Genomic DNA, 13,244 nt, shown 5'->3' with positions numbered 1-13,244 from the left:
AATGAAAGAGCTCATTTGGAGAATCTCAAATATATATTTTTTGTAATTTTGAGATAAATAGTTTAGAATTTATTTAAGAAAAGAGACAAAAATTTCCCACCCCCTCTTTATCCCCGAAACTTTTGGGTCTAAAATTTTGAAAAAAAATACACAAAAGAGATGACAGGAAAACCTATTATTGTATTGTAGTTCGGGCGATTTTCCGCAACTCGACGACTGGCGCCTATTTTGCGTGACATGGGGGTGGGCTAGTCCTGCCAGCCCAGCTCCTCGAGGAAACCTATCAAACCTTTGATGTTGAGTAGGACCTCGGGGAGGTCTCTCGGGGATCCGAGATGTTTTGCCCTGTATGGGGCCACTCCGCTGCACTCCAGCACCACGTGAGAGGCTGTTTCTTCTGTCTCCATGCATCCTCTGCATAGGGGACTGTCTGTGACACCTGTTATAAAAAGATGTTTGTTAAATAGTCCATGACCTGTTATTACACTGGTCACCATGCTCAGTCGGGTCTTTCCTAATTGAAGGAGCACCCTTGTGAGCTTTCCGCTGATGCCAGGCATAGCTTGTTTGGCCTGTCTGCATCCAGTCTGGTTTAGCCAATGTTCTGTGTGTAGTTTCCCTGTACGTGCCAGCAGCATTGAGCGTACCTTGCTAAACGGTATCGGGAGGATCGGTTCTGGGCCAATCGCTCCCGCACTCGATCCTTGCCTGGCAAGCTCGTCCGCAGCATCGTTACCCCGGGATCCGCTGTGTCCTTTGATCCATTGTAGGGTGATCTTATTGTTATGACATACCTCCATTAGTCGTTCGTGGCATTCGTGTATAAGTTTGGATGTGACTATATGGCTTTTTAGAGCCATCAAGACTGCTCTACTGTCGGAGAGTATGCGGATGGAGGATCCTACTACCTTCCTTGCAGTGATGGCAGCCGCCGCGTTTATGATGCCCATGCACCTATTATAAATGTGCAGTCAAGCGTGAGACGGACTTAAATACTTAGTTTTTGATCCGACCCCTATGGGTTTTTAAAGACATTTCACTCACGTTTCACATAAAAAAATACGATTGTGTAATGTACGGAACCTTTGGAACGCGAGTCTGACTCGCACTTGGCCGGTTTTTTAGGTTAAACATGCTATTGTATTACACTTTTGATTTTTCATGTATATCCGTTCAGATACTTTTGAGCACCTCGGCCGCTCCGATATATCTGATGGCGACTGTACTATTCATAAAATAATCGTTTATTTTCGAGAACCTTCAAGAAATAAACTCACTATTTCGTATTTATCTTCCGTCCATTTTGTCTGGTATTAAAGTGAAAGATTATACGTCAATACAGCCCCAGGAGAAATACCATTCAAGTCTAGACTAGCCACTTACGAACTATGAAAAGGCGTAACATGTAATTTGGCCGGTCATTATACAATTTGCTTCTAATCGTCGTGACCCATTCATTCGAGCTTTCTGAAATCCGTTCATAAAGTAGGGTTAAGGATGGGACACGATTTTAAATATCTGTGGAGTTTGATTTTGAAACGAACCATTTTAAAACTGACTGCTTTCGGCAAAGGACCTACGCTCACATTGGTGGTTAAGTGCGACGACGGACGAAGGAAGGGGGTTAGGTTTCTCAGACCAAATCGCGAGAGAACTTAAATATCACTCGATTTAAATATCTGTGAAGTCTTATTTTGAGACGAACTATTCTTATATTCTGCGCCCCATCCCAGAGCTCGTCTCCCACCAGGAAAAAAGGGCACGATCGACAAGAGGTTGAAGCTGAGAAAAAAATATTGGAAATCCAAAAAGTAAAAGTGCTTCTGTAGCTTTATAAACAGACTTTTTGTTAAAAAGTTAATGGGTATGTAAAAGTATAAACAATATCATAATTTATGCTCATAAATATTTGAATTAATGTATAAATTAATTAATAAAAGAGACCAAAAACAATGTTTACTAACCTCTTACGTGTATCTACACTACGTATATATTACAGTATCGTTGTCAGAGAGTGCAACTTTCTTAGCCATGTTCAAAGCTAGAGAGTTTATATTTATAAAAAAACCGGACAAGTGCAAGTCGGACTCGCTCACCGAGGGTTCCGTACTTTTTAGTATTTGTTGTTATAGCGGCAACAGAATACATCATCTGTGAAAATTTCAACTGTCTAGCTATCACGGTTCATGAGATAAAGCCTGGTGACAGACAGACGGACAGCGGAGTCTTAGTAATATGGTCCCGTTTTTACCCTTTGGGTACGGAACCCTAGAAACGGCATACTAAGCTCAAAGGAAAAAATTTGGGCCACCATCTTCCCTGGGCCCATTTAGGATTTGAAAAAAATCCAGTGATGTCTTTATATGGAAAGGTATTCGGGTAAAGGGTACGGAACGGTACTAAAAATCAATCTATAGTGTAATCATACTACTACTTGTGTACTTCTGGATGAGATTAGCTCAGGACCGGGACAAGTGGCGTACTATATAGTAGAGTTCTGTGCTCAACAATGGGCTATAAAGGGCTGATATGATGATGATAATGGTATGATGATAATAGGCTATTTGACTAATTTTTGAAAATGGTTTTAATTTATTGTTTATGACTTAATAATTACACTACATTGATATTTTCGTGAAATTTTCTGTATTAAATATAAAAAAACAATGTTAAAGTTTATTTATTTTGAACGCGCCTTAAACGCTGTTTTTGCAAAGGGGCTAATCACGTGACACGTGTGACGTCACACGCGAGTAAACTCAGTCAATGACCTTAGTAAATCTTATGGTTTATGTGCATTGAATTGATTATTTCACTGTAAAGTGGTATATAAATGGTGTATAGTGCCGCAATGTTAAAGTACGACTATAAAAAATCCAGATAAATTGTTTGTTTCCGTTCCAACGAATCCCAAAAAAAGAAAAATGTGGTTAAAACTAGCGCGAAGAGACCCAAAGAGCATTTTAGCGCATACAAATGTTTTTATGTGTGAAGACCACTTCGATTTAAGTAATATTTAACTGTAAATAAATATGGTAATTAAAGCAGCGGATTTTGTTATTTAACGAAACAAGATCTAGGTATTTAATGTATTACTACATAACCTCATAACATAGCTCTTTCAGCATTAGTAGGTAGGCATACTTTTTTTTTCAAACTAAAGTGCAGTATGGAGATATTATTCTCGTCATCGTATTCTATATATCGTCGTCGTATTCGTATCATCGAAATCGAAATGTTCGTAAATAAACAATTTCTACGTATACTCACACAGCTATTTTTACATTTCTAAGTTCCGCAGCATTGTAATCCGGATTATCTTTAAAGAAAAGTGCAACCATTAATGCGTCTGTCTGGTAGGTTGCGCTATCAGCTTTTACATATTTCGGCTCTATTTTGAGATTCTTATGAATATTGTGCTACTAGATATACGGATAAATCGGAATATATCAGAAAACTGTGGAACAATAGCTAAAATTAACTAAATACAAATAAAACAGTTAAAACATTCAAGGCAATCAAGAATTTTTACACGCGTGTGACGTTATCCGAGCGTTGACCAATCACAGAGCGTTCACGTCCCTGATGAAATTTCAAAAAATATTAAATTTTCTTTCGTTTATTTTCCAAAAAATAAACATAATTTACATTCAAATATAGTGAAATATACTTTATTAGTTTATTATCTTTCAGGATGACAGCAATTCGTTATATATTTTTAATGTTGTCAAATACCCTATTATGAGTGTAATCATAGTCATAGTGTAGGTAAATAACGTCAAGAATTTATTCATTGTTTTATTGTGCTAATAAGTGCCTTGAACGTCTGCCGTTGTAGGTAGAATGCTGATGCCATTGTTTTTGAAATACCGCGAAGCACAAATTTCAAAACCTCTTCGCTGTCGCATCCCTATATCATAAAGCTTTCAGGGGTGACAAAAGCGCGGGGTAATTCGCATTCGGGGCTTCCGGCGCCCGACTTCCGGCAGATTTACATACGGAACGTCCATGTTAGGGTAGCGAAACGGACTAAATAGATTAAAATTAACAAGAAAGTACATAAACTAACAAGTAATTTTTATATTTAGTCTGATGAAGGAATCAGTAATTTTGAATTGTAGGAAAAATGGAAGGACTGAAGGAGAAGGTGAGGTTTCATCTTCCGGCTCTGGGACGCTGATCCAACGTTCTACAAACTAAGGAACATCAGATTATAGCAAAACTTTTTTCGATAGAATGATGACGAAAGATTTTCTAGTAGCCAGTTCCGTCAGTAGAAAAGGGGGCAAAATTAAAAATATATAAAACTTTAAATTTCGCGTCTTTTCTACTGAAAAAGTTGTTTTGCCAGAGTATTGATTCTGTGCACAGTTACATCAACTGGCACTTCTTCTTCTTCCTCGCGTTATCCCAGCATTTTGACACGGCTTATGGGAGCCTGGGGTTGGGCTTGACAACTAATCCTAAGAATTGACGTAGGCACTAGTTTTTACGAAAGCGACTGCCATCTGACTTTCCAACCCAGAGGGGAAACTAGGCCTGGTTGAGATTAGTCCGGTTTCGTTCACCGAAAAGCAACTGGTAAATATCAAATGATATTTCGTACATAAGTTCCGAAAAAGTCATTAGTACGAGCTGGGGTTCGAACCCGCGACCTCCGGATTGAAAGTCGCTTTTACCGCTAGGTCACCAGTTACACCAACTGGCACTAAAAAGACATATTTTAAAATACCTGACAGTAGACATTAAAGTAATAATAATTACTTATTTTTTAAATTTAATACATTATTTAATACATATTAAATGCCCACTGACAGTCCGCCGGACGATATAGGCCTGTCAGTCGTTCGGAGCTGTCAAATTTTTGTTCTAACTGACAGGCCGATATCGTCCGGCGGACTGATAGTCAGTGGGCCCCTTAGAAATAATTACTTTATTAGCACTATACCAACGAACACAGAAGTAGGTACATAGTTATTACCTAATATGTGGATTCGTAATTTTCTTAGAATATAAGTAGATAACCGATCAGACATTTTCATATCTCTAATAAATATACCTACGCATCCAGGGCAGACGGTCAAAGAACCTATTAATCCACAAAAACACCGAACAATATCTAGGCACGTTTAGCAAATTTAATAACAAAATTTCCGTGAGACATAGACATATTAAATATATTAATAACGGGTCACTCACGTGTTTTAAGTCGAAAACGCTCGACATGTTTCACTCCGCCCGCTCCGTGTCTGCGCCGGTCCGTCACCGTCGACGCAAGCTCCTGATGACGCTCCTCGGTACGGAGTGAAACATGTCGAGCGTTTTCGACTTAAAACACGTGAGTGACCCGTTATTAATATATTTAATACGTTTAGCAAACTCTTATTTTCATTTCGCTTTAGCAATAGATCACGGGGGTGCCCCAACAAGTTCGTGAAAGTGTCTCACCGGTCAATTCGAACAACGTGATAATTACTAGATACGAGAACAATTACGTACTTAATAGATACGTTAGTAGTACGTCTCAACTAGTTATCTTTTGCAGTTCGATTCTAGAAACCAATTGTCATTTCACGCTACAATTATTGTGCCGTTTTTGGATATCCATTAGATATCCATCGGATGTCTAAGTAATATTTTAAGCAATTCTTAAAGAGATCGTTCAAGAGGACATTCGGAATCGCGGAAATGTCAAATTTGATATGACTTTCTTAAATATCTCGTTATCGCTTCTGTTTCATACAGGGCTCGGAACCGGTATTTTTAAAAACCCCGAAATACAACTATTACGTAGGACTGAATCATGTATTTAGGAAACAATTTTGCATTATTAAAACGTCCCATTAAAAATTAAATTATAAACAAAAGAACGAAAAAGAACGTAATAATACCGGTATTTTTGTATGGAGCAAATACCGGTTTCCGACCCCTGGTTTCATATCTAGTTGATATCTAGACCATTGTTCGAATTGGAACGTATGTCTGGGCAATGGCCAGTGAAACTTGTTAGGTGGTTTAACAAATTATTGTTAGTCTTAAAGCTTTGGGCTGCTGTTTATTATTTCTTTATTTTTCCTTCTTAATTGTATTACAACTGTTAGAAAACGAAAGCCAAAATTGTATACCTACCTAAGTATGGTATGATTGGTATGAAGTATGCAGAGGAGAAAAATAAGGGTCCAATTTTTCTAAGTTCTTTGTTCTCGCTATTTTTCGTTATTTGCTAATTTTAGGTATTAATTATGCTAACTGTAACTGTGCCTCATCTTTCAAATTCATAAAGTATAATACAAAATACAATATGTGCTTGTATACGTTTTGTATATTTTACTATTACTACTACTATTTTAGTAAAATATACTACTTTTATAATAGTAATATTATAAAATAATAATAGTAATATTATAAAATTAGTAAAATATAAACGTTTAATACAACCAAAATGGATGAATGGATTATTGGCGCGAGATAGAAGCAAGGAGAGAAGTTAGGACAATTTTTGATGTGAAGATTTTACTTCACCGTATACTTTTGTAAGCCCCCACACATGGGTCAGGGGACATGGGTCGGAAAACTATCGTAACAGCGCATAGATTACGAACTGGTCACGTGCCCCTCAATAAATTTAGGTTTCTAATGAAGCAGATCGACTCTCCTAACTGCGACATCTGTGGATCAGTAGAAGATGTCTATCACATTCTAGTAGAGTGTAGTAGAAATCGCGCCCTTAGGGAGGCGCTCATAACTTCAGCCAATCTAATGCCATATGACATCGGTGCATTTATACACATTCTTGGTAACCCAACATCGGACACGGCACAAACGGTGTATAGATTGGCTGAAGTTAGGCTTAATAAATAGATTATAGTTGTTCTGAAATTATAAGAAGCGGACTTAATAGGGCCGATATGTACAACAGTATAAAGGTCCTGTAAAATAATAAATAAATAAAATATATATATATATATATATAACAAGTTTGGGAACAAATCAAATTATTTTATTAAATATTTTGATTTGTGTTTTTTAAAGTAGTCACACTACTATATATAACAGTCTATATCTATTACAGTTTTTAATATATATATATACTTTTGTAAATATAAAAATCTATACCAACTAATTCATGTTTATACTCATGGTAAGTGCACCATGGCGGTGCCAGTTGTCATCTTAAACTCCTAGAGAATCGTCAAATTTTTAAACCGATTATATCTTCAACGATATATTAAGCAGTATCTATTATGAACTAAACTTATTGAATTTTCTAGTAATCTCTAAAATAATCTAGTATTGATGATACCTGCCAAACAGATAAAGCTTATAGGCCTGGTAAAAAACGAGGAAAACGGTATTTTTTCCTGTCAGTACACAGTCTATGATGACCGATAGTGACTTGAAGATGTCAAGTAATATTTTATCTTCATCTATACGACATACGTGATTCCGTACCAAAAAGGTACAAAAGGAACCCTTATGGTGCGACTCTGGCCGTCTGTCCGTCCGTCTGTCACATCGCTAAATATTTCAAGAACTATTCAAGCTATTTATTTGAAATTTGGAATAGTTATGAACAACGCTAACTCAAACAAATTGGAAGTGTAATTTTTTGAATAGAATATAATAGAATTTCTTTATTTTCCAAAATACGTATGGTACAAGATGACAACAGAAAAGATATACATTTATATTTTATTTTTATTAATTATGGAAAATGCCCAATATAAAGAGGAGGAAATTAGTCACCCATAAGTCTTGGCGCTATCAGAGCTTGACATATAAGTTTGTCTCCTTTCCAAAATGACAAACAACGCAGTTTCTCGGTCTGTCATCTATCAAAACTACAAACGCGTTCAAATCGTCGTTATCTCGTGTCCCTAGGGCGGGTATTTTTATCTGCGAACGACAAGGGGGTGATTTGTGGCCTCGGGTAACAATACACTTATTAGTGGACGCGGGCGGTAAACGTCTTGTGTAAAATATATGTTCGAAAATTGAAGACGTATTTTTATAGTTTATGACTAAATTCGTAGACACTCGAGTGGGTTTTGGAGGATAATAATATTTGTTAAGAGAACTAGATGTACTTACTTTACAATTTATTTACACTGTTAGTAGTTTGAGTAAATGAAGCGCTGGTGGCCTAGCGGTAAGAGCGTGCGACTTGCAATCCGAAGGTCGCAGGTTCAAACCCTGGCTTCAAACCAATGAGTTTTTCGGAACTTATGTACGAAATATCATTTGATATTTACCAGTCGCTTTTCGGTGAAGGAAAACATCGTGAGGAAACCGGACTAATCCCAACAAGGCCTAGTTTCCCCTCTGGGTTGGAAGGTCAGATGGCAGTCGCTTTCGTAAAAACTAGTGCCTACGCCAATTCTTGGGATTAGTTGCCAAGCGGATCCCATGAGCCGTGGCAAAATGCCGGGACAACGCGAGGAAGAAGAAGAGTTAGTAGTTTGAGTAAATATTTGTTTTGTAAGACCTCTAGGGATGGGCACGTAGTACGAGTACATAAATAGTAAACCGATTTTTAAAATACTGGTACTGTCAGTTTTAGGGTTCAACATGATATTTGATAAAAAGCATCGTTAAATTAAACTAAAACGGTTTGTCTCGATACTCCATTCCGCAGTACTTACATAATCAAATATACAATACAATACTTAAGTACCCATCCAATCCGTAAACAACATAATGACATAATTGGGTACGGACCCAATGGGTAAAAACGGACCCTATTTCTAAGACTCCGCTGAGTACGCTGTCCGTCTGTCTGACACCAGGCAGTATATCATGAACCGCGATAGCTAGAAAGTTGAAATTTTCACAGATGATGTATTTCTGATGCCGCTATAACAAAAAAATACTAAGATCAGAATAAAATAAATATTTAAGTGGGGCTCCCATACAATAAACGTGGTTTTTTTGCCGTTTTTTACGTAATGGCACGGAACCCTTCGCGACTCGCACTTGGCCGGTTTTGACCACTGAAATACTACCCATACCAAGTCGCGGGCAGAAGCTAGTTTTATATAATATATTTGAAATATGGCAAATAAACAAAACCCTTTCATAAAAAGCCTCTTCAATATAAACTGAAATAGATGTTATATATATTTAGGAAAAAGTGACGAAGCCCTCCAGTGGTGAAGGCCGGATTCGAACCGGCGTCTTTAGGGCTAACGCCTTGAACCCCTAGGCCACCCAGCGACGGCGGAACCGGTTCAAATTTCTCGACTATATGCCATCTTAATCTTACTAAGACTAGGCGTCTTTGACCAACTCTAAGGGCGAGCAGTAGCAGTGCACGCTTCCACCTCCTATACGAATTCCTTACGGAATTACGATATAGCGAGAGAGACTGGTGCTGCCATCTATACACAACTTTGGGAATAAATCAAACTGTTTTATTAAATACACAATTCAAAAATATTTAAAAACACACTTCAAAAATATTTAATAAAATAATTTGATTTGTTCCCAAAGTTGTGTAAAAAGCCTCATTCGATTCATTTGATACACATACTAAACCTGTAATATGCCAAATACCAAACACTGTAACAGCCATCGAGTCAAGAGCGTTAATATCAAAGCAACACTTTGAGCAAACACGACAAACTGATATTATTGATTATTGTATACAAACACGTTAACAAGGGACAAAGACGACCGGCGCCGGGCGGCGGGCTTGTATCGATGGAGTGTCAATCAACGGTGGAAGCGAGAAGAGCCCTGGATGTGGCAATTTTAGTGTATTTAGTTGTTATTTTAAATTTATTGCATATTATATATCATCATCTTCCTCGCGTTGTCCCGGCATTTTGCCACGGCTCATGGGAGCCTGGGGTCTTATTGGCAACTAATCCCAAGAATTGGCGTAGGCACTAGTTTTTACGAAAGCGACTGCCATCTGACCGTCCAACCGAGAGGGGAAACTATTATTATTGCATATTATATATGGAAAAGTTAATAGGCAAAGTTGATACCTTGAGGTATTCTCTACTTTTTAATGATATAGGAGGCGGGATCCCGTTGTTTGACATAATTATTGAATCATAATGTAATGATTGTCAGATTATCATTAGCAATAATTCTGAAACCGTTAACATTTCAGGATTTTCGTGAGGTTATCCTGTAGTTAGGTTAGGTTGGTTTTATGGCAATCCTGAACAGTTACGCGTTTCTGAGAAAAAACTAATTATGACTAACGAAAATTCGGACAAACAATACATTATGACTTAAAACTTTATGAGAAACAATAGAGACCCTATAGGAGGCACACGAGCAGACGCATCGCCTGATGCCCATGGACACCCGCAACACCAGAAGAAGGGGAGGGAATAGTTGTTAACCATTGGTAGTTAACAACTACTGAACCATAGGATTATAGAGTAATCGCAGCTGTCACACGAACCGGAAATATAAACAGAAGAGGGTTATGAACTTTAAAAATCACATCTTTTTATTCGTTTTTTTTGTCACAAAACGTCAGCAGTTATGTTTAATGACCACCACCATTTTTTATATCGAATCGTGGGAATTAATTATAAAGTAAAATTATGACAGGTTTATTTAGACTGTTATTTCGTCAAATAAGCTAACTAGCGTTTAAGAAATTCATCCTGCGAGAATTCAAGAGTACTTACCTTAAAATTATACGACAGCCAAAGCGTTTAGAATTATTTATTTTAGAATTTTTTATTAAGCGTTTGGAATTTGAAGAGTTTTAAATTTCTCAATCGTTTCTTATTTTTAGCTCCTTTCCTATATTAGATTTCCTCTCCACCCACTAACAGCTGCTAAAAACTGTATAAAAACCTTAACCACTACCATCAAAGCAAGCAATCACCCATCTAAATTCTAATACGTTTACACTCATCTAAAATTCATTAGAGTCCGTGAGGCCTTTCTGCATTAACAATTTGATATAGTTTTCATCTTGTTTTGATACGACCTCGAGCCAGCGTGCGCTGCTGCACCAATCAGCTTGCGCTGCTGCTCCAATCAGAGTGCGCTGCTGCACCAATCAGCGAATACTTCTTACGAATTGCAATCAGGAGACGTCTCAAGGCATCTCGCTCGCATTAATTGGTCACACGACCTTGAGCCGAAAATAAGATGAAAACCATTTTTTTTTTATTGAAAGGAAAAATAGAGAATTTCACCGCTTCTGGCAAGATTTTAACTTACGGCCTTTTGAAACACCGGTCCAATTGCTCTTAACCAACCGAGCTGCATGCTGAAGCTTACCAGAAGGCCTACCGCGAACCACGTTTGACGTGTTGCTTCCCTGTCACACTTACGTACGAATTTACAAGTGCGACAAAGAGGAAACACGTCGAACGTGGTTCGCGGAAGGCCCTCAGTAGCGTGCGAATTTTCCATTCCTTTATTTTGTTTACACGCCTCAGGGAGGCGCAAAAGTAAAATGGTAAGCTTTGGTAGCTCATTTGGTGAAGTTCCAAAAGGTCCAATAGGTCGCAAGTATGAATCTTGTCCGAAGCGGTGAAATTTTCCATGTTTCCTTTATTTATAAAAACCGGCCGAGTGCGAGTCGGACTCGCGCACGAAGGGTTACATTACGCAAAAAACGGCAAAAACATAACGTTTGTTGTATCAGTTGTATGGGAGCCCGACTTAAATTTTTATTTTATTCTGTTTTTAGGATTTACAACAGCAACAGAAATACATCATCTGTGAAAATTTAAACTATCTAACTACACGGTTCATGAGATACAGCCTGTGTTGACAGACGGACAGACAGACCGCCGTCCGTCTGTCTGTCTGCACAGCGGAGTCTTAGTAATAGGGTCCCGTTTTACCCTTTGCGTACGGAACCCTAAAAATGTAGGATCGTTTGCAGACGTATATATCTGCTTGATAAAAAATAAAACCATATCAAATTGATTAAATAGAATCGGCCTCGGTTCCTGCCGTCAGACCGGCGCCGCGGGTAAAAGTTACCCTGACATTTGAAGGCTTTGTTTTTGTCGTTAGTGTGCCGTGGCGGATACAAGGGAATATTGTTGACAGGTCACAAAATCGAAACGTATAACTATGTTGTGGTACTCTAACGCAAAATTTCGTTTAGGTACACATTTTCTTAATCGACTTTTCTAAGTTGTAGATAACAAATTGATAGTAAACAGGAAAAAAGAAAAAGGGTACCATTATCACCACCAAGATCACCACCAAGCCAAGCAAGCAAGTGGTTCAAACCAAGGAAGAATCCCATCCTCCCAGCCCACCAAACAACCGAAGACAAACAGATGCCAGGGAGTACAGCATACAAGCACAATAACCAACAAATCTCCAAAAAACTAATACTAAATAACCAAAAGCAACCGGAAAATAAACAAACAACAACAAAAACAACAATCCCAACTACGGCCGGTCACCGCGGGAGTATTATACCAATACCCTCTTGCAAATAAATAAAAAAATATAAATATATCAACATTGAACACAAGAACATTACGAAGCTGGAGGAGGCCTTTGCCACAGAATAAGTAATAGTATTATCATACAGAACGGTTACGCACCGCCCCGCCCCGACTCGAATGACCTCGCCCCGCGACAGCAGATTGACGGCCGTTTGCCGGCCGCTCAGTACTATTTTTAGGCAACTTACTCACACTATGTCGCATGACGCGTGTACAGACGTGCCGTTCACACATAGAAACGCAAGTGTTTTTTGATGTATAGCGTGTCCGCCCTGTGCCTGTTAAGCGGCACACTAAGCTTAGAGGCATACTCTAACTCAGAATAAAAGGGCTTAAGATAGATAGAATAGATAGATAACAAACTGCGAAGAATATTTGAGTGTCAAGCACACTCAAATGCATTTAAAAAAATGACCTAATCTTACACAGAAGCCTTACGTAATAAATCTTGTCGTCTTCTATATTATTTGCATAATTTAAATATTCAACACATGAGTGGTCTGCCCAGAGTGTCTAGACGCTGATTTTTGGCAAAGTCAAGGCTACTATAGTCGTTGCGTGCGCTATATATTAGTTTTAACGATGTTTGTATGTCGTTAGTTTTGAGTACGTCATTTTTATTTTTAGAGAAATTGGATTGCGTCCATATCAATAAATAAATGAGCATTGCGGGCCGCTCTTGCTTATTATATGCCTGGAAAGGAAAATGCAAATAATGTTTCTTGTTTCAATTTCTTGGCCATTTTTGTTTTATACCACAGAATAAATAATAGTACTAGCCTATTATAAAGGTAACAG

General features: G+C 38.0%; 2 protein-coding genes across 5 annotated transcripts in view; one reads left to right on the top strand and one right to left on the bottom strand.

Annotated features, from left to right (window-relative positions):
- The window catches only part of LOC134742211 (uncharacterized), a 547,188-nt gene that overhangs the window by 248,004 nt on the left and 285,940 nt on the right, over window positions 1-13,244 (top strand). The gene's annotated exons all lie outside the window — the stretch shown is intronic.
- Window positions 190-13,244, bottom strand: part of LOC134742218 (uncharacterized) — a 43,964-nt gene continuing 30,909 nt past the window's right edge. Inside the window, exon 2 of the mRNA XM_063675235.1 lies at window positions 190-904. Coding sequence (XP_063531305.1) covers window positions 249-860 — 612 coding nt within the window. The 5' untranslated portion in view covers window positions 861-904 and the 3' untranslated portion in view covers window positions 190-248. The remainder of the gene's footprint in view (window positions 905-13,244) is intronic.

Source organism: Cydia strobilella, chromosome 6 (assembly GCF_947568885.1).
Source record: "Cydia strobilella chromosome 6, ilCydStro3.1, whole genome shotgun sequence".
Classification (NCBI taxonomy): Eukaryota; Metazoa; Arthropoda; class Insecta; order Lepidoptera; family Tortricidae; genus Cydia; species Cydia strobilella.
Note: the sequence above shows the minus strand (reverse complement) of the source record. Positions and strands in the feature narration are given on the sequence as shown.